We start from the raw sequence: 23,113 nt of genomic DNA on the forward strand, positions 1-23,113 counted from the left end.
GGGGTCCTTTCCCCAAGATCCATTGCAAGTTTTGGGAGGAGAGACCCCCAAGATCTGAAAACTTGCAATGGATCTTGGGGGAAAGGACCCCAAGATCTGAAAACTTGAATTGCCAGAAGAAAAATAAGGAGAATGTCCAATAAACAAAACCACAAAGAAACTTTTTTTATTAAAACCGATAATAACTGTAAAGGCTACATTGTGGCGGACAATCTGTCCTTTTACAAAATGTGACTTGTTACTTATAGTATTTTTCAGTTACAATACCACGGGTCAATTCCATGGGTGAATGAATAACATGGGTGGATTTTACAATACCACGGGCAGATGCCATTTACAATACCATGGGTAACTTCCATGGGTGAATGAATACCATGGGTGGATTTTACAATACCACGGGCGGATGCCATTTACAATACCATGGGTAAATTCCATGGGTCGATGAATAATATGGGTGGATGAGTACCATGGGTTGATGCCATTTTCCATTCGGATCATGAAGCAACAAAGGAAATTCTGTGGCTCGAGAAAATTCTAGAAGATTTGCAAGAAAAACAAGTGCATTCAACTCCTCTTTTGATTGACAACACTTATGCAATAAAGTTGGCCAAGAACCCAAGGTTCCATGATCAAACAAAGCACATCAATACAAAATACCATCTGATTTGACATCATGTTGAGGCCAAGACAATCCACCTACGCCATTGTTCCACAAATGAACATATTGCAAACATCTTCACCAAAGTGCTTGGAAGAGAAAAGTTTGAAAGATTCAGAATGATGCTTGGACTCAACAACACCCCTTCAGATTAAGGGGGGGATGTTGACACCTAATCCGAAAGGATTATTGTAAATATTGTAAATATTGTTAGTTATCCATTTGGGCAAACCAAGAGACCATGGATTTGGAATCCCAAGGGTCTCTCCACTCATGTATAAATTCATGATATGTCTAATGCAATGAACAATTTAGTTGTGGAGTTACCTCCTGGCCTGACACTTAACACTCATCTTGTTTAAGATTGTATCACAACATTGTTAAGTACTCTTGCATTAAGATAGATTTCGCATAAGTACTTAAGTAACTTAAGCAATCTTAACTCAAGATAATCTCTTGCATAAGCATATTAAATTTAGATTGCATTAATAATTTACCTCCTAGCATAAGCTAGGTTGGTAGAAATATAGGGCAACCCTTCTCACTTAGCTTAAGGGGCCTCGGCAACTCTTCGGTGGTTAACACAGTGACCTTGCAGTCGTCAGAGCTACAGTCTTTACAGCACCAAAGGCATCGAGTGATAAGAGAACAACAAAAGGTATCATTAGTCAGGCCCTAGCCTGCTTCCTGTTGGCCTCCTTCCCACAACCTACCTTGGAGTCTTGCTTCAAAATAGTTAAAGGGAGGTTACATCTAGATTAGGCATTTAATTAAAAATAACCAAGATCTATGCATCACGCATAGGTCATAGGTTTGTATATCATTCAAGTTAGTCAATCATCTTAAGCAGCAGGTGTTCGTCCGGTCATTTGGTTCCATTTTACTATAGGCAGGAATTTTTTATTCCATTAAGACACTGGTCTCATAATTTAAAATTTAATCTAATCAATAATCTTGCTCGAATTTAACCAATTGGATAGGCCACTCATATGTGTCTCTCAAACAAGTTGGTTTCCAATTTGTTTTCCTTCATCTCATTCCATAGGGACTACCCCCCATAGCCTGTTGTTAAAAGACAACTAGAATGGAGTGAGAGGAGATCATAATAACAGCCCCTGTCCTAAGCATTGTTGTGGCAACAACAATAGGCTTGTTTCCCTCATTGGTTGCTATCGTTCTCTTAACAAGCATTCTTCATGTGTCATTGATGAGAAAGTTGGTGAATGATATGCTCTCTTTCTTCCATTAACATTGAAAAGCATTGACACATTGCTAGCATCTATTGTGACATTGGTTTCTAAAGAAAGTTTTCGCTTGTCAAGTGTTAAAATTGCTAGAGGAATTGGTTATTGGAGAGATGGTTATATTGCTTTAAGTGGAATAAGTGCTTCTTGTGGATTTACTTTGATGCTAAGTTGCACAAAACAGGGAAATGGGTACGAGTTTCCCAAACGGGCAAGGGTACGAAACGCGACCCCCCCAAATTTTGGAAACGGGGAAACACAAATATATATATATATATATATTAGAATTTAGGACATTTAAGAAATGTTACGTGCAATCATAAAGCATACATGATACATTATAATTTATTACATTTAAAGTTTAAACATTATGATTTAATTTACATCACATTTACTCATGAATTATCACATAATGAAAATAACAATATCAGAATAACCAAAAGCAACCTTTATTATATATCCAAAACTAAAAATCATCCTTTATTATATATATGAGGCTGCAAGAACTATAGAGACAAAAGACTAATCCTCATCATCATAATCCTCATAATAAAAAAAAGCATAAGCATGCTCAATAATGGATGGTGGTGCTGAAGAAGATGATGGACCAATTCCACTTCCAGGCTGGACCTCAATATTCTAGAGAGAGATCCAAATTAGCACTTTTTGCATCCACATCCCATTCTTTAGAAGGGCCCTTACACAGCAGCCTCTAGTTCTTTCTTATTACGGATTCTTCTGCCCAGCATACCGAGTTCAAGAATAGCTTGATCATGCCCATAACAGTCCACGCTGCCAGCGACAGCAATGTGACTTTAACCCTGAGATACTTCCTTTTGCTGCGGCACAAGTCCACTCTTCTTTCTGTGTCTGACGTCTTTATATGTTGTTGATTAGGGCCTCTTCTTCTGCGGCTAATAGAGCAGTGTATAACCCTTTTTCATGATAGCAAATAACACTGCAAATGGTTCTCTCTTATCAATAGATGATCGCTGCCAATTAGATCACTTGATGTTGCGGAATAGGACCTGTGTTTAGGACATTATTAGGGCTCGCTGAAACAGTGGATTAAGGTCTCTTCTAGACCTGCAATTAGGGTCTTTTAGGGCTTCCTTTGACAGTGTTAAAACCTTTCCAAGCTGCGTTATAGAAGCTTCCTTGACAGCATAGATTAGGCCTCTCTTTAACAACTAATTAGAGCCTCCTTGGACCACGGATTAGGGCACCACTTGACAGCAGATAAGGGCATGACGTTGACTGTGTATAGGAGCTCCCTTGATTGCGGCTAGGGCATCATACTTTGGGCCAGCGTATCTTCATTGTGTGTCTCCTTCACCAAAACCCAAAGACATGGAGAGGAGGAGACCACACATGAAGAGGATGTGTCTTACAAATGATTTCAAGTCCTCTATATTTATACTAAAACATGGATGATGAATAGACACGTCTATTACGCTTCTGAGCCTACTCAAGTTTCGGTACATCTCAGACATGTACTTTCATGTTCTTTTTGAATTCAAGCTTCCCTTTCACCATCTGACTCACAGACCTCTGGTGCTATGTGTCAATGGACATGGTCCCCAATGGTCTTCCTATAGCTTGATACAACCCTGAACTTCAAAAACATCTTGAAAATTCTATTTTCAAACACGTAGCTTTCCATCGACGAGTGCCACCCTGAAACCTTTGACTTCCATTGCTGAAATGGACACCAGGTTCTTCTTGCGATCGGGTACATGAAAGAGATTTTGTAAATGAATTGAGTTACCCTCATTCAATTGAGGGATCACATTCCCTACACCCCTTCCGGGATAGGTGGCATCGGCTCCAAGTATAATCCCACAATTATTTCCATCTCTACCAAATTAGAGAGTGCATTCATCTATCCGATGAAGTGCCTTGAAGCACTGGGGTTCCTTGCTTTCTCTGACGAGTCGGTCGTGTCCTTGATGACCTGCATTACATATCATTCCTCTGATCATTGAAGATGTCCCTGGAATGATTGTTATCATCATCAAGTGATGTGTCTCTGCCATTCGGACACTCCTTCGCATGATGGCCGAACTTATTGCAACCAAGGCATCCGCCTTTCCTTCCACCCTTAGATCTGAACTTCCCGATGAAGTGATCTTTAGGTAGGCCATCAGAAACTTCCGTTGCGCCATTCTGATAATATACTCTGCTTCGACTTCACCCTTGGTGAATTTGAAGAGGGATGAGGAATCCACGAATCCTTTTGTCCTTTCCCAACTGTCTTCGGTGATTGCTCTTTCACTCTTGCTTGGGCATTGCCTTCACCTCAGCTCTAATACCATGTTAATTTTAGGTATGTTCTATGTTAGAGCAATTTATTTCAATTTTCACAGTTAGCTCAATATCTTTTCCAGATTAGCAATCACATCAACATTAAGGTAAACTGCAGATAGAACATAAATATAAATCGCAGAAGACAAGCCAAGACAAGACAAGAGGACACAGGATGTGGCGCTAGCCAGGGACAAACCCCACAATGTGGGGAAACCCTTGATCAATTCTTCTTTTATGTTCTTCAAAGTTCAGCAGAGAAAGAGAGAGAGAGAGATAGTACATTTACAATAGAAGTCAACATTTTGACTTTATGATATCTGCATGAGATCAGTTGAAGACATATTGCTTCAACTGATTCTCCAAGGTGACTGCTTCACCTATCATGGTGTTGTAACTCGTACTCATGTTGCACCCGTCATTGTGCTACACCTGGTCACTGAGCTGCCCCCATCACTATGCTGCTCCCATCACCATGCTGCATTATTCATCATCATCATGCTGTCTCAATCATCATTATGCATGCCCATCATGTTGCATCATTCATCATTATGCTGCACTATATTTTTGTTGCTTCATTATGTTGCCATATGTATTCCTTCAAACAGACTACCCAACCATACTCTACCTTATCGGGCTGCTAACTCGCAGAACGCAGCTCCTAAAAGGCCTCCAACTGATGGCTATGGCTTGTGGCCTAGCCTAGCAGTTGGTTGTAACTTGGGTCCCTTCAAACAGTGATCAAACAGCCCTAACACAACAGCGTCTAGCTCTTTCTTATTACGGATTCTTCTGCCCAGCATACCAAGTTCAAGAATAGCTTGATCATGCCCAGAACAGTCCACGCTATCAGCTACAGCAATGTGACTTTAACCCTGAGATACTTCCTTTTACTGCGGCACAAGTCCATCCTTCTTTCTACGTCTGAAGTCTTTATATGCTGTTGATTAGGGCCTCTTCTTCTGCAGCTACTAGAGCAGCGTATAACCCTTTTTCATGACAGCAAATAAGACCACAAATGGTTCTCTCTTATCAATAGATGATGGCTACCAATTAGATCTCTCGATGCTGCGGAATAGGGCCTGCGTTTAGGACATTATTAGGGCTCACTGAAACAGTGGATTAAGGTCTCTTCTAGACCTGCGGTTAGGGTCTTTTAGGGCTTCCTTTGACAGCGTTAAAACCTTTCCTAGCTGCGTTATAGAAGCTTCCTTGACAGTGTAGATTAGGCCTCTCCTTAACAACTAATTAGAGTCTCCTTGGACCACGGATTAGGGCACCACTTGACAGCAGATAAGGGCATCACGTTGACTGTGTATAGGAGCTCCCTTGACTGTGGCTAGGGCATCATACTTTGGGCCAGCGTATCTTCAATGTGTCTCTCCTTCACCAAAACCCAAAGACGTGGAGAGGAGGAGACCACACATGAAGAGGATGTGTCTTACAAATGATTTCAAGTCCTCTATATTTATACTAAAACGTGGATGATGAATAGACACGTCTATTGGGCTTCTGAGCCTACTCAAGTTGTTGGCCGACTTGACAATTTGTCCATAATATAAATAAATTCATATCTTCATAAATACTTATCGGAATCGGATGATATTTAGATCAATCCTACACCTCTCGATGAAAGGGATCCAATAAAAATATCAGCTGCATAAATAAGATGACCCACATGGAGTTTGGCCCTAGTTGCCAATTTTAACAATCCTAAATACAAAAAAAAAAAAAAAAATTGACATTTTCCTACAAAAAGAAAAAACTAGCATTATAAGATGTCACATTAAAACCAAATTCGGTAACACCAGAGGACATACAAGATATCTCAAAATTAATTTCCCAAGAAAGTAAAAAAGTGATACAAAATATGCAAAGGGAAGTTTGACAAAATCGTTGCTAACAAACATGAAGTTACTCACCTAAAGGACCACAATGAGAAATTATTGACGCAAATTAAGAAGCTTAAAAGTGACAAGAAGTCGCTAAAAGACAAATTAGAACAACAACAATAAGTATCAAAGTATCCAATCGTAACAGTCCAAGTTGAAGATAAGGGAACGAATACCGACTAGTCAATATCACAACTCAGGAAAAAGATAAACCAACTAAAGTGAAGATATACTCAGAAGTTGTTGTTCAAGCATCAGAGATTTCAAGTGAAGATTCTATAACTACATCAATGCCTAAAGTAAATCAGGAAATTACCACACACGTATTAAAGGAAGGTCAAACAAGAAGAACTCATTATCTACATCCAAATCACAGGAATAGACACATCAATCAATCTACGAATCTATATCACTCAGAGAGTAAACAACAAACTTATGTTCTGAAGAATACTAAAGTTTGTACCATCCAGTCCTGTGAGAACTATTTAGCACAAGTTTTTAGTAATCGGAAAATTCCATAGAAGATTAATCTAGGATGGTCAGATCCTTTCTCAGTGCGACAATTTATTTATCACTAAAAGGATCATATCATCTTGTATCAATGAAGATGATAGTTTCGAGACGAGAAGACATTCAAAACAGAAAAAGAAGTCCATCAAAGTCTTTCCCTTGAAATTTAACCCAAAAAGACTCTATTAAACCCTATTAGGATAAGGCACTAATCATTGTTGTCTTGATCATCCATAATTTTCATTAAATTTCATCTTCTTTCTCCCATTCCTAGACATCAAGGGTTAGCCACTAGGGTTTCTAGGGCAGATTTATGTATAAAAGTGAATTTTGAGTGAATGTTTGTGGCTCATGAATTAGGAATTGCATCCATAACTCATATAAAGGCAAAATCTAGCATAGTGCATGGTAAATCTCCCTCATTTAGGGTTGACATTGTTGTCGCCTGGACTATACAAGCACCGCGACAACGCTCAGGACAGGGGTTGTCACTCTGATCCGTGCCCACTCCGTTCTAGTTGTCTCCCAACAGCATGCTATGAGGAGTAGTCCATTACAAACAAGGGTTTCTTCAAAGGATTGGCATTTTATCTCTAACAAATTGTTTTGCAACAGTATTGGGGTTAACATTGTGTTTTTTAGGTGGTCACCTTCATTGGAAGTCTTCCTGGCCATCTACAAGGCCCCAAGCCCTCTTGGTTTGCTCTCTAAACCCTAATTTTATATCTATTTTATTACAACAGTTAACTCAACAATAATTAAGCCCTAAAATCACATGCTACATGGTCAAAATTGTTTAATATTGCAAAATATTGATTTCCCTAAATTTTGGCCATTTGGGCACCCTAGATCTAGCCTAGATCTAACTTTTATGCTCGCTGGAATTTACTGCATAACTGAAAATTTCAGATCTGAAAATTTCTTGAGTATACACCTAAATAGGATCAAAAGCTAAAAAGATTCAGTTTCAGTAAATTCTTGTTATTTTTGGGCATTGATTATAGTTTCATTAGTTTGTTGATTTGTCAATTATTCACTGTTGTAGTAAATAGATAAGATCTGAAATTTTCCTAATCACACCCTCTAAAAACCCTAAAAATTGAATTTTTTTTCAAGTTGGGTGAATTTTACTACCTTTTTGGTATATTGGGCATTGGTTCTGACATCATTAGCTTGTTGATCTGTGGGTCAATTTACTGCTATAATAACTTATTACAGATCTAAAATATTACTGAATACATCATCATAAAGTAAGCTAGACACATAAATTTACTTATGTTGGTCATTGGAAATTTTTGTACTTCATGTGTTGGACAAATTTTATAATTTAAAGTGATTTTTCTACTATTGTCATGACACTGATAAGCACTAAAATTTTCTGAAGTACCACTATTGATTTCACTGTTGAGATCTAACGCTAGTGTGGTTTACTCTAAGTTTGTAAAATTTCTGGAATTTGGCACCTAAAATTACTCCTACATTTAAACTCTAGATCTGATCTTGTGATAATTGGAATCTAATTGGCATCTTTGTATTTGGTAATCACTCTAAGTCTTGACATCTAAGTTTTCATTTAGCTATCTTGAATGGTGATTGGTTTATCTTGAAGTGGTATTGAACATTGTTGAAAAATTGGCATTTTACATCTTGTGATAATTTGTTGAAGTTTTGCACTTGTGTGTCTCTAAAGCAATTTATCTTGTTCAAGATTATCATCTCATCATTATTAAGTACTCTCCCTATAAGCTAATTCACACTAAGTACTTGAGTAACATAAACAATCTTAATTCAAGATAACCTCACTCATAATCCCTTGCATAAGCATCCTAGATCTAGCTTTGCATTAAAACTTATCTCCTAGCATAAGCTAGGTTGATAGAAAACTAGGGCAACCTTTCTCACCTAGCTTGAGCGGCTTGGTAACTGTTCGGTTGTTAACACAGTGACCTTGCAATCGTCAGAGCCACAATCGTTGCATCGTTGGAGGTACCGAGTGATAAGAGCACAACAGAAGGTATCGTTAATCAGGCCCTAGCCTGCTTCTTGTTGGCCTCCTTCCCACAACCTATCTTGGAGCCCAACGTCAAAATAGCTAAGGGAAGGTCATACTTAGACTAGGCATATAATTAAAATCAAACAAGATCACTGCACCTCACATAGGTCCTAGGACTTGCATATCATATAAGTTAGTTAATCATTCAAACAACGAGTGTCCATCTGGTCACTTGGTCTTAATTTATCATAAGAAAAAATTGTGACTCCATTAAGGCACTGGTCTCATACTTAAAATCTAATCTAATCATTAATCTTGCTAGATTTAACCAAGTAACTAGGCCACTCATCCATGTCTCCCAAACAAGTTGGTTCCCAGCTTGTTTTCCTTCACATCATTCCATAGGGACTACCCCCCATAGCCTGTTGTCATGGTGCCTATACAATCCGAGCGACAATATACATTATCCTCCATTTTGTTGTTTATGCATACCCAACAGTGATAGGAATTAGTTTTCTAACCTAACCCTAGTTTCTATTAAAAGGCCTTTGTTCCCTTGTTGATTATCAATAGAAGGCCTTTCCTCTGGCTGCAATATGATATTTTGCACCTTATTGTTGCATATCAATCAAATCCTAACTTATAGCAGCATAATCCTTGGTTTGGGGATATTGTATTTGAACCCTAGTATAGAATATCTAGGCCTCTCTAGGCTTTGTCAATACTCTAAGCGATATTATAGACCTCTTATTCATCACCTTGAACCATAATATTAGAATATCCTTTAGGTGGTCTAGGGAACCTCCCTTGTGGTTGAATGCCACTAAAGAGCATGAGAATGGTTGCTAAGGTAACAATGGCAACCTTTTCTCTTGTCGCCATAAGGTTTGGAACTTTGGCCCTGCCCAGTGAGGCTGTGCATTCGACCGGCTACATTTTGTGGCAACAGGGCAATTATGTCAGGATGGGAGCCCAGGTAGGTTATGATTGAGTTATTAATGAACTGATTTGATTGGACAAAATTTATGTGTCGCATCTGATTGAGATTGGTTGTAATTTTTGTTTACGCTGAATCATTGTGTTAAAGAACCTAATTGTGCATTTATTCAATAGATCTATGAGAAATCTACTAGGAACTAATTGATGGTTGCTAGGTTCAAACAATTAACAGATGTCAAGCTCCAAGGTAAGCACATTCATCAAGCAAGGATTCCAAAATGAGCAGTCAACGAGACTGGTCTAGTTCTCCTCCTCCAAAGGTCTCTATGACCTTGTAGCCTCTCCCTGTGACCTCGCAGCCTCTCCCCCGCGTAACCTCCCGTGACCCTTCCCGCAACCCGCAGCTCCTCCCCGCAGCACGCAGCACACAGCTCCTCCCTGCATCACGCATCCCGCAGATCCTCCTCGCCTTTCTCCCGTGACCTTGCAGAGCTCTCTCGTCCTCGCAGAGCTCTCCCTCGCAGCACCTCCCCGTGACCTCGCAGCCTCTCCCCGTGACCTCGCAGACGTACCCCGACGCAGCCCGCATTCTTTTCGCATCTCTTCCCGTAGACCTCCCAACACTCCTGTGGTTTTCCCATTTCCCGGTTCCCGTAGCCCCATCCATTCCCGTGACCCCCGCGTAACCTCCCGTGACCCCTTGTCCAGACTCTCGTAGCTACGTCTAGCCCCCGTAGCTCCCGTGGGTCTTCCACGCAGCTGCATCAGCCACAAAGCTGAGTTGTGCAACCACATTGCTGAGTTGTGAAACTCCGCACACAGCAGCATAACGCTACTACCGTCGCCGCCACATTGGAAGCTCGAAAATCAACAGCTCCCTGTGACAGAGCAGCAACACAACAAAGACCCCAAGGAAGTCGAAACGCCACTGCCCATAGATTTCAACAACAAAGGTCCATTGAAGTACTTGCAGCAGTGCCACAACAAAGGCGACGATGTTTACAGTCCCACCGATATTGCATTGGAAACTGATTTTGCTTTCTGGACATCCCAAATTAAACAAATTATGAGGAGAATGGAACAACTGGAGGCGGAAAATCGTGGGCTACGAGCCGACATCAGCACCTTGTCAAACAGAGTTCTCTCGGTAGAGGGAGAGAACGCATCTATCAGAAAAGCAATGCAAGAATATCGAGAGCAAAGTGCGGGGCAGAATTCCAACGAAAGTTTACAAGCAGAAATCAGGGATCTTAAAAACAAACAGGAGGAAATTAGATCCCAACAAATGTCTTTAAAACAAGAAACAGAGTCGCATATCAGCACATGGGCACAGGTGGTCAGAGGAAAGGACAAAGCCCCTCCGCTCATAGCGGTGGAGGAAGTAGTACAAGCAAAGCTCGTGGAGGAGAGAACCCGACGAGCAAGAGAATTGAATCTTAAGGTAAGAGGACTCCCTACACCTCCCCCCTCAGCGGACCCAATGGAACTGGGGAACAGGTTTCTATGCGACACTCTCGACATACCAGACATAATCTTGGGCAAAGCCTAGATAGGGCAGGACTCTACCCTTTTCCTCAGATTCCGTGACTCCTCGGATAGACTTTGGGTACTTCGAGCCAAGCGGAAGCTATTCTCTCTTCCGAATAAAGTGTTCTTGGATGAAGACCTCACAAGAGCTCAAGTAGCCGAATTAAAACAGGCCAGGGAACAGGTTGCAACAGCAAGACAGGCAGGGAAATGGGCAGTGATTAGAAACCTTCGGGCAGTTATTTGGGACACCTTCCCCCAGGATGGGCATCCCGTTCTAGTAGCTCCAAATGACGGGCCCGAACGGAGAGGAGGCAGGGCACGGAGCTCTCAGTTCACTGCTGGAATGGAAATGGCTCCTTCTAGTCTTCACCAGGCCTACTCTATGAAGCTCTTAGCTCAGTAGACATCCTCCTAGTTACTGAGACTCATTCGAGCCCAGTCCGACCTCTCCTTGACATTACAGGTTACCAGGACCGCAATTTGCAGACAAGAGACACGGAGTTAAGGAGGCGTCAGGGGATCAGGGGGTGTTGCTTGCCTTGTCCGTGATAGCCTCAAGAGCAGAGAATTAGTGGTCGTGACCGATGAGTATGCAAGATTCATGTGGATTCAGATTAGAGCCAGAACGTCACCTTCGAGAGACATTTATGTCACAGTCTGCTACTTCCCACTTATCTCATCTCCCTACGCTATTCACGATAGCTCAGATGGGGACCCTTATGCAGACCTGTACTCTGACATCTCCAGGTTTTCGGCAATAGGGGACGTCATTCTCACAGGGGACTTCAATGCATGAACCAAAGACCTCCAAACTCCTATACACGACCGGACAAAGGATATATTCTACACTCGGGGGATTGACCCAACCACGATCGGCATGCACCGGACCTCCAAGGACCACTTGGGACCTACCACAGCCTATGGGAAATATCTGCTTCAGTTGGGAGAATCTCATGAGTTAGTAATTCTGAATGGCCTACCATGTTTCCCTTCCTCGCACTTCTTTACCTGCAAACCATTTGGAGGCGGAGCTAGTGTGGTTCACTACGCTATTGCAAATCCAGATCTCCTCCCCTACATCAAAAACTTCTCGATCACCCCCATCCCTCTCGCAGATCGTGCACTTCTCTCACTCTCTCTGCAGTTTGACCTCCCGAATCCATCTCCTACTCTTCCCCCCAACCCTCCCAGGATCACCTTTCGATTTGAGGAAGGCGACCCTAAGCTCTTCCCCTCTATCCTCAGAAGGACACTCCCTTCGAAGTCCCAGTTCACCTCTCTCAGCTCCGCCAAGGACAAATATCAGTGTCTTTCATATGCAATCTGGGAAGCTGTGCTCCAATCCTTCCCCCATTCCACCCGTACCGCCACCACCTCCCGCACCGGGAAATTGCCCGATGAACAAATGGTATGACCAGGAGTGCAAGTCTATGCATCAGGACCTTCGACACGCATTCCGGAACTCCTTACCTACATACCCTGACCTCTATTCAGCCTACCGTCGGCTCCTTCGCCGCAAGAAGCGCCTTTTCATTGCCCATAGAAGACAGGCTTTTTCCACTCTCCTCCTTCGCTCCCCTAAAGAGTTCTGGGGAAGCATCCTTTTCCGGCACTCACCTACCCCTGTGGACCTTGATCCTGCCTCGATGTTCTCTCACACCTCCCAGCTGTATGACATTCCTGGGCAGCCTCTGATTCAGGTTACTTCCCCCCCACCTCCTGCCAACTTTTCACCGACAAAGATATCAGAGAGGCAATGTGGACAATGAATAGCAACAGGGCAACAGACGAAGAAGGCTTCCAGGCAGAATTCTTCAAGCATGGACTTCGCCCCCTAGTAGGATATCTAGTGGACCTTTTCAACCAAGTGGTTCGGGATGGATTTTTGGATGGTTGGTCTCACCACATTATCTACCCGATCCACAAGTCAGGACCTACTTCCGACCCCAACAGCTACAGGACAATCATGGTTGGGCACACATTCTCCAAACTGTATGCTACAGCACTCCATAGGACACTCTCCCAGTTCCTTGAGCAGAGACAACTTAGGGCCAAGGGCCAAGCAGGATTCCGCCCAGACCACCAGACGATCGCCCACATCCTTACTCTTCATGCGGTGATCGAGGAGGCTAGGCATCGATCCTCTAAAGTGTATTGTTGTTTTGTAGACTTCTGAAAGGCATTTGACTCAGTCCCAAGGGAAGATCTTTTCTAGAGACAAAGAGAGATTGGCATCTCCTCGACTCCCTTGACAGCGATAATGCGCCTCTATGAGGCCGTCCTTGGCCGTCTCCGCATAGTCGGAGGAATGTCGGATTTCATCTGAAGCACCTTTAGAGTCAAGCAAGGATGCCCCCTTTCTCCTACTTTATTCAGGATCTATATCAATGAGCTTGAGTCTTTCCTCCGGAACATATCCAAGAGACAGATGGGGGTCTTCTTCACCAGGTCTTGATTTCCATCCTCCTCTTTGCAGACGATATTGCCCTTATTGCCTCCTCCCAAGAAGGCCTTCAGAGACAGCTAGATGCTCTTGCAACATTTTGTGACTGGAGGCATCTAACTGTGAACTTGGGTAAAACCAAAGTGATTATCTTTAATGGAGTCAAGAAAACCTCGGACTTCCACTTCCTATTTAAAGGAGAAAAGATCGATATTGTCAGCACCTATACTTATTGGGAGTTCAGTTTTCAGGGCCTCGCTTCAGCCTGCGGCTAGCCATTCAACCTCGGATCAAAAAAGGGTATGGCTCCCTAGCCCTTCTGGAGAGGCAATGTTTCCGACATCATTTCCAAGACATTTCGTCCAAGATGAGCATCATGAACACTTTGGTTCGCCCCATAGTACTTTACGGCTCAAATATTTGGGGTCCCTCTCTCCTAGAGTCAGATTGGGCTTCAGTGGAGCGGGTTCAGACCCTCCTTTTGCGTCGTTTCATTAGGTGCAAGCAGAGGGTTCCTCAGCACATCATTCTAGTAGAGTTCTGGGCTCAACCTTTCCGCCTAGAGGTGATTTTCAGATTAGTGTCGCTCTTGCACAGGATCCAGGGCCTAGCAGACGCGAGGAAGGGTCAAGATAGATACCCATATTTAGCCTATTGCTCCTCGGAGAACATCACCCATATGCAGACAAGCTGATCCAAATGTTGGTACACCGGTGTGACAGAGCTTCTGAAGGCTTCAGGAATCCAGATTGACCATCTCCCTCCCTTTTAGTACTATCTGAATGCTCCAGGCCACCTCCTTCCCAATCAGCAAGAGCTGAATAAAATCATTAAGGAGGACATTTACAGACAATACATTCAAACTACATGGACCAATCCTCCCAACGGGTTGCATCCAAAAATGGCCTTCTACACGGAGCATTGCCTGGAGATCAAGGATGGGCTCATCATCAGACCCCTATACACGCTCCAGCATTGGATGCATGCCCTTAGAATCCCCCTCGGGCAGCTCAGAGTTGGGTCTCACAGACTCCGAGTGGAGACAGATCACCACATCGATAGGGCAGATAGGATTTGTCAACTCTACCACTTACAGGAGATAGAGATAGAGACACACTTCATCTTCGGATGCCCTGCTTACTACGAGATCCGAGGACGTTTCCATTGTCTCTTCAGATCTTCTCAGACTTTGTCCAGCTTCCTCAGATATGTTGATCCGAGATGCCTTGCACTTTATCTCCAGGAGGCCTTCAGATTTCGAGCCCGTTTTCTTCAGCCCCCCACCAGATCGGACACCACGCAGAAGATCACAGACTTCTTTAGGGCGCTACCATCAACACGGGGCACCAAAAGAACCATTGATCGGCCCACAGCCACTGAAACCAGATCGGTGAGGTCCCGGGGGAGCCAACCCACCGAACTGCACCAACGCTCCAGGATTGGATCCACCCCTGGGAGGCGCCCTAGAACCTCCAGGTGACAACAGCGACAGCCCAGCATGCCCACAGGACAACAGACTTTGACAAGCTTTTCTCAGTTTTCTTCTCTCGACCTCGGATGTTAGGAGTAGGAACTGGATAGGAGACTTTTTCTCTCCTTCTCCTTCTCTGCTTCATCGCAGAGCTTAGTTCCGAAGCCGAGAGCTTCTAGCTCCTACATTTACATTTACTTAGATTATAGATGTATTTTCTACTCTTTAAATAGAAATGTTAAAGGGGACCGTTTGGTCCACCGGCTCAGCAGGATATAATCATTGTAACCGACAGTCCCGTTGGCCTATTATGGTCATTTGTTGGACATTAATAAAATTATCTTATCTTATCTTATCTACTACTCTAATGCTACCCCCTAAGCCATGTGCTCCTCCGAGTCCACAACACCTTCATGAACATTCCTTAACCCAAGCATTTTCAAGCAAAGCACAAGCCACCATGTAAGTCACTCCTCCTCCAAGTAGGTTGTCCTCCCAAGCAAGCAAACAAGCCCTCCATGTGCAGCTCCTAAAGAATGTCCACATGGGTCTCCAACCTCCTAAGTAAGTGGTGCACCACATAAGAATCAAGTCATGGCATAGCAGTCCATGAGTAAGCTATCTCCACTGAGGTAAAACCATGGGGAGACATCACACCATACATTCCACATAACATGAAGCAGCCCCAAGCATGGTGTAAACACCTCAAAATGAAAACTTAAATTTATGCTCTCGGGTCAACCTATAACATTTGCAGTGAAAAAGGAAATGTCGGGAAACAAAGTGACAAGGTTGCTATGATCTCAATAAACATAAATGAGACGGACAGACTTAAAATAATACCTGGAACTGGCCAGCCAAACGCCGATATTGACCAAAGAGGTAACCCATTTCCCTAGGGCCAACGCCCATGTCCTCAGCAGGAAGATCCTATAAGCCAACAAATAACACATATAGCGCTAATTAAAAATGTGAATACTTTTATGAAATATGTAAAATGAAAAGCAGTATATTAATTACTCAGTAAGACAAAATAAACACTGCAGTTGAAATTATTACTTGATTAGGACCAAGATGGCGATAAAGTTCATCCATAAAGCTCTGACAAAATCGCATTATCTGGTTACCACAATTAGAAAGAAACTCTTTAAAATAAGATTGAATAAATGCGTTAAGAGTCAAAATTATAAAATGAAATGGCTATTAATTCTGAATAGTCTCTATCATTATATTGATTCAAACCTCATTCTCGCTTTTGCCTTTTGGATCAAAGTCACTTCCTCCTCCAGCACCGCCAAGTTTGTATGGTGAAAGAGCATTTTTCAAAGTCTGTTGAATTCAAACTCTATGATGAGAGGAATGATTCACAGCTACTAAAAGTATCTGCCTTTGCTAACCCAATCACACTAGAATTTAATAGTGAACCTAACCAGCATGGAATGATAAACATGTCTCTAGTAAATGGAATACTAATTGAAAGTTATTAATTTTCTCAAGCAAAGTAAGTCCTCAAGAAAGATAAGATGTTTGCTTGCACAAATGAAGAAAGACATGAAAGCAGTTAAGCTCACTAAACCAAAACCATCCTACAAAAACCTTTTGTGTATTATGAACATAATGCACACTTTAAAATAAAGGAACCCTTCACCAGCAATAACAAGATGACCTCAAAAGCCTACAATCACTAACAAGGAAATTCTCAAGAGATCTGCTCCTGCTCCTTTCTTCATGTTGTGCTTTAGCAGTTGCTTACTATTTTCACATTAATAAAACTTTTCCTGATACATTTATGTTTCCAAATCATTTCATATCAACTCGTTTAACAAATCTCTAAATATGTCTTTATAATTAGACCATTGACACTTTAATTATTCCTCAAATAAATCACATTGTAGCTTAATATTTACAACATATAGGACTCCTTGATATCCCTTGTCCAAGGACACCCATATCACCACAGCACTTTACAACTATATTCAATCCCAACCCACGCAAAGACTTCTGTCATATTTCTTCCTATCTTCACGAACTAGCTCTCCTAGTAGCCTATCCTTGTATACCTTAACTAACTAGCATGGCACTCACCAACATGCTCAAAAGACTGCCTTAATCTATGCTTTCCTATATCATCAATATTCTCTAATCCCAAATCTGCCTTGCAAATTCTCATATGACCTTTGTTTTTCCATTTCATAATTTCTTCTACAAGTATAGTTTATTTTTGCTCCTATTTCAATTGCCACATTTCTCTGTTAGACTTTATTTTCACCTGGAAAGGAATCTTCTCTACTTCCATGATATGTTATTTTCTTCTCCCTTACTGCAGAGACAATGTGCTAGGAATAAATCTCCTTTCCAACACTTTTTACTCAAGGCTAAGCTTTCTGCTATTGCTTCCTTTTCATCAAATTAGATTTCAACTAGGAATTGAGTGACATCATCTTTGACAGTTTCAATGAATCGATTTATTATTGACAATTTTCTTGGAATATTTCATGATCAGCATTAGGAGATAGGGAATCAAGAAGGATATGGGACAAGGAAAGGATTGTGATTTAAACCAGAAAATTGTGAGTTTGACTCAAATCAGCCCTCAAATAAGCCGATTCAAACCTTTACCAGTCATACTCATGTTGACCAAGTTTTACTTGGTCAACTGAGTTAAAATCACAATTTAATATCCGCTCGGTGACTTTGACTTGTGATTCAAATCAGATCATGGCCTAGTTTGTCTTTAGAAAGCAAGTTTAGTAGGTTTTCAATCATTACTTCCTGTCTATTTAAGCTAGTTTCCTCTCTGCCAAGAGACAAAAAATGAGAAATAGGGCTACAGGAGGACAAGTAATCCATCTAAGGCCATGGGAGAATCTGCTACCTAGTTTTTTTACTGCTTAGTATCAGGCATCAATGTTTACTATTTAGTTAACTTTATAAGCAGATGCTTCCAGCTCTCACTTTGGATCTCAACTTATATGATATATGAAATACCTATTCATCTATGAACTTTTGGACATCGTATGGACATGGCTTTAATGAATATCTCTGAAAAACGTTTTTTTTAGTTAAAAATTATGTGTATAACTTTACTTTTTTGTATTTGCTGATTTTTCCCTGATTCAATTCAAACTCTCCACTCTTTTACCTTGCTGATTCTGAATCTGGTAACAATGCCTATTTCAATATGATATAGGGATTGTCTTGACTCTTTCTAGTAATTGCCTAGTTTTAGAGTCAATATCCTGTTATTTTCTCATCTGCTCACTAACCTTACTGGCAGTGCTAGCTAATCTTCCATAAGAGGTGACTTGAACTCCAACATGGCTTTCTAAGCTGATAGTTAGCATGAACGCTAACCAATTTTGTTATAAATCCTGTAAGCAAGAAGCTGAGAAACGGCACAATGGTTTATCTTAAAAAGTTTGTTCAATAGCATGTCAAAAAGAATCCCTGATGTTGTCATTGGTAGTCTGTAATTAAATTCGGAAACACAAGAGAGTCAAATGCTTAGTTGTTCAAAAGTTGTACTCATCCAATACTTTCTTATGGTCTTTTCATCAAACATGTTTGAAAACAAGAAATGAACAATATGTCCACCTTTAACGTCCATGCATTTATTAGACAATATTTGTATGTCATTAGCCATTACAATAATAGTTTCAATGTCAAAGAAGTTAATACATTCCAAATCTGAATGTAGGTCCATCAATCGTTTCTATGAGTTATTGTGAGTTATACTTGTTGTGGACTGCTCTCCTAACACCCTGCAACACAACTTTATATATAGCTAAAAGAAGAGATGTTATCAAGCAATGCAGTGCAACTGCATCATACTCTATCCCCACTGATGGTTGCTGAATACTCCTTCCCAACAGGTTGCTAGAGTGAGAGGATAAAATATCCCATTGTAAAGACCTGACATGCAGCCATAATCCACATGGTTAGCACCACTTGCTGTTCACTGTCATTCTTCATATGGCCAGAATTCACATGTTCCTGGTTGGTTAACCTATGGCTAAGTTACCTGAAACTAGGAATTAAATACAGCATCCAAACAGGGTGCCACTTTCAAAATGTTAGGAACGAGGTAAGACATCATCATAATGCACACATGCACATACATATCATCATAAAATGTGTGACTGTGCACACACATCCATATGTATGTATAATATGTATAATACTCTATGTTTTGAACATATAATATTACATCTATAACACAATTTATATTAACAAAACCTATATATTATATAAATAATATGAATATATAGTAGCAACTAGCAGAGGCTAGAGATTGAGTGATGGAGAGAGCAAGGATGGAGGTCTTTGTTAGGGTTTTTCTTCTCTATGAATCTCAACTTGGCGCCGCCAAGGATTTTAGGCTCACGAGAGGATGCAAGGAGGGGCATTGCAAATATGATGAAGTCTCCCGTTTGCAACGGAGAGACGACGGCAATGCCTGCTACACACATCACTTGTTTTACGATGAACAATGAGATTGGGTCGCTTTTGAACAGGTTGAGAAAAATCAGAGCCCCAGAATGGTCCCTACTCCTAGACTCGTGGTAGCAAGGGTGTTGGCATGTGCAAACTGAATCCTTGTGCGAAGCCATTACGCTAGTCGTTTGTCTACCAAAAGATGGAGGCGGCAAGGTTGACTTATGACAGATCTTTTACCAACGTGCACATACGTAGAATGATGGAGCCGACAATCGCCATGAGGGACTTTTGCCTTGTACCACTATGCAGGCATAGATCCGATCAATTGTTTCGCAATACACCGAAAGAATTCATCTTGGCTACAGATCTACCTTATATTCCCATAGATCTGGTAAATATCTCTCCCACGGGATCCAATCTGTGCTTCCTTATTTGTTTTCAAGTAGGTCTCGTTGTAGACAAGGATGAGAGGTCTGCAAAATTTGTAAAATCATGGAGGCTTGACCTCATTTTCTTGCAGAGTTTGATGTGGATGGGGCTTCAAGGTTGTCGTGGGTTTCAAAGCTATGGAGCCCATGGGCTTCAAAGCCAAGGTATTCAGATCGGTGTTTCGATAATCGCAATAAATCGTGATTTTTTCAAAAAATTGCGGTCTTTTTGCAGAGACGATTAAATCAACAATATTTTCATTGTGAAAAATCACGATTTAATCATGATTTTGAAAAAAATCGTGAGTGCAGAAGACAGCGATTTTTTAAAAGGGCGCTTTTTTTTTGTGATTCATTTTGCAAACAAAGGGAAAGGGTGAGAGCTAAGGAGGAGGAGAACTCATCTACAAGGGAAAGTGAGGGGAAAAGGGGACCAAGTTTCTTCAGCGAGGCGTGGTTTTCAAGTATGGGCATCAAATTTGGCCCCTTTTTTTTGTTTTTTCCTTGTTTTTCCTTGGGTTTCTGTTAAAGTTGGCAACTAGGGCCAAACTCCATGTGGGTCATCTTATTAATGGAAGCTGATATTTTTCTTGGATCCCACTCATCGAGAAGTGTAGGATTGATCTAAAGATCATCCAATTCCGATAAGTATTCATGGAGATATGAATTTATTTGTGTTATGGGACAGTTTGTCAAGGTCGGCCAGCAACCAAATATGCCCCACTTGTGCTCAACGTTTTACTATAAAAGGAGGAGGTCTTCAAGTCATTTAGACACACTCTTCTTGTGATCTCTTCCTCTCCACATGTCTTTGGGTTTTGGTGGGAGGAGAGATACTAAGAGTATATGCTGGCCTAAGTCTTATGATGCCCTAGCCGCAGTAAGGATGATGCCCTAGACGCAGTTAAACGAGGAACATCTTGACGCAGCCAAAAGAGAAAGCTCTACACAGGTCTAAGGAGCAACTAGAAAAGGCTTCTAGCCACACCATTTAAGGGTGCCCTAGGCCGCAGTCCATGAGGATTTTTATGCAGCAAGAAGAGGCACCTAATGCAGTCATGAACACAGGTAAAGGGAGATCCACAAAAGCCCTAACCGCAGTCCTCTATACACAACTTATCACAAGGCATGACGTAAACCCCATACGCTGTTCTATACGCAGCAAGAAGAGGGACTTCGTTGTCCCTAACACAGCCATGGAAGAAGGTTAAATGCAGGCCTTATCTGCTGGCCTTATTCCTCTCACACGCTGGAAAGAACACAGCTCTAACGCTGCCCTAAATATGGTCATAGAATCACAGGAAGGATTGGACAAAAACGCAGGTCTATGACTGTCATCTAGACGTTGATTTAGGAGGGTCATATTATGCCCTAGCCGCAGAGAATAGGACTTATGACTATATAATGGAGGCCTAAAAGACAGGCCCTAACGCTGTGTAAGAAGGCTCAATACAGGTTTGAATAAGGGCACCTATGTGCAGTCCTAAGAAAAGACACACATGCTGTTACAGTGTCGGTATATACTACAGACTTGGGTATAGAATCACGGTGACTAGGTGCAGTCATAGAAGGAGCTTAGACAGCATGGATTTGACAGTGGTGCAGCCTCAAGGATAAGCTGTTCAAGGGTCAAGATATTTGGGTGCTGTGTGTAAACCTATCTTGCTGCTGAGCTAGGCCACAGGCCATAGCCAGCAGCATAGAACTTTAAGGGTTGCACTAATCAGTGGCAGTGCTGGAACCTCTCGTGGATCACTGCAGTCTTTGAATTGTTGACTGTATCAAGGACTAACATGATGGAGATAGCGTGATGATGAATGATGCAGCATGATGATGAATGATACAGCATGATGGGCATGGTAGTGAGGTGCAGCATGATGATGTGGTGCAGTATGGTGATGGGAGCAGTATAGTGATGGGAGCAGATCAGTGACTACGTGCAGCACAGTGACGGGTGCAACATGAGTACGAGATGCAACACTATGATAGGTGAAGCAGTCACCTTGGAGAATCAGTTGAAGCAGCATGTCTTCAACTGATCTCATGAAGATATAGAAAGTCAATGTGTTGACTATCTCTCTCTGCTGAACTATTGAAAAACATAGAAGAAGAATTGATCAAGGGTTTCCCCACATTGGGTTTGTCCCTGGCTAGCGCCACATCTTGTGTCCTCTTGTCTTGGCTTGTCTTCTGCGATTTATGTTTATGTTCTATCTACAGTTTACTTTAATGCTGATGTGATTGCTAATATGGAAAAGATATTGAGCTAACTGTGAAAATTGAAATAAATTGCTCTAAGCATAGAACATACCATAATTTAGCATGGTATCAGAGTTGAGGTGAAGACAATGCCCATGCAAGAGTGAAAGAGCAATCACCAAAGATAGTTATGAAAGGACAAAAGGATCAGTGGATTCCTCATTCCTCTTCAAATTCACCAAGGGTGAAGTCAAAGCAGAGAATATTATCAGAATGGCACAACAGAAGTTTCCGATGGCCTAACTAAAGATCACTTCAATGGGAAGTCCGGATCTAAGGGTGGAAGGAAAGGTAGAGGCCTTCGTTGTAATAAGTTCGGCCATTATGCGAAGGAGTGTCTGAATGGCAAAGACACATCTCTTGATGAAGATAACAATCATTCCTAGGACATCTTCAATGATCAAAGGAATGACAGGTAATGCAAGTCATCAAGGATATGGCCAACTCTTCAAAGAAAGCAAGGAACCCCAGGGACTTCATCGGATAGAAGGGTGCACTCTCTAATTTGGTAGAGACGGAAACAACCGTGGGATTTACTTGGAGTCGATGCCACCTATCCCGGAAAGGGTGTAGGGAATGTTACCCCTCAATTGAATGAGGGTAACTCTATTCATTTACAAGAATCTCTTTTATGTACCTAATCGCAAGAAGAACCTGGTGTCCATTTCAGCAATGGAAGTCAAAGGTTTCAGGGTGGCATTCATCGATGGAAAGGCACGTGTTAAAAAATAGAATTTTCAAAGAAGCTTTTATCTCATGGGTTTAGGGTTGGCAATTTGTATCAAGTTGCAGGATGGTCCATTGGGGATCATGTCAATTGACATATCGCATCTATATCACCGGAGGTCTACCTTTGGGGCCCTACCCGATGTGAATCAGATGGTGATAGGGATGCCTGAATTCAAAAAGAGCATGAAGGTACATGTCTGAGATGTACCGAAGGAAAATCTTATAAGGGGACCATTCCCTTCATGCAGCAGGTCCACAGGTTTGGAACAACCAGAG

At 41.7% G+C, this 23,113-nt stretch overlaps 1 protein-coding gene across 2 annotated transcripts in view; it reads right to left on the minus strand.

Moving 5' to 3' along the window:
* LOC149257058 (Amino acid dehydrogenase family protein) overlaps nt 1-23,113 on the minus strand; it is a 312,811-nt gene that overhangs the window by 214,907 nt on the left and 74,791 nt on the right. For both annotated transcript variants that reach the window (XR_016256678.1, XM_089413564.1), the window contains exons 4-6: nt 16,227-16,313; nt 16,044-16,103; nt 15,828-15,914 (exon numbers count right to left, since the gene is read on the minus strand). Coding sequence is in view for 1 of the 2 variants with exons in the window: in XM_089413564.1 (XP_089269690.1) it covers nt 15,828-15,914; nt 16,044-16,103; nt 16,227-16,313 (234 nt within the window). In the remaining variant the exon portion in view is untranslated. The remainder of the gene's footprint in view (nt 1-15,827; nt 15,915-16,043; nt 16,104-16,226; nt 16,314-23,113) is intronic.

Source organism: Pinus tabuliformis, chromosome 6 (genome assembly GCF_031772625.1).
Source record: "Pinus tabuliformis cultivar Carrire ecotype Pingquan chromosome 6, CPIR1, whole genome shotgun sequence".
NCBI classification, from domain to species: Eukaryota; Viridiplantae; Streptophyta; class Pinopsida; order Pinales; family Pinaceae; genus Pinus; species Pinus tabuliformis.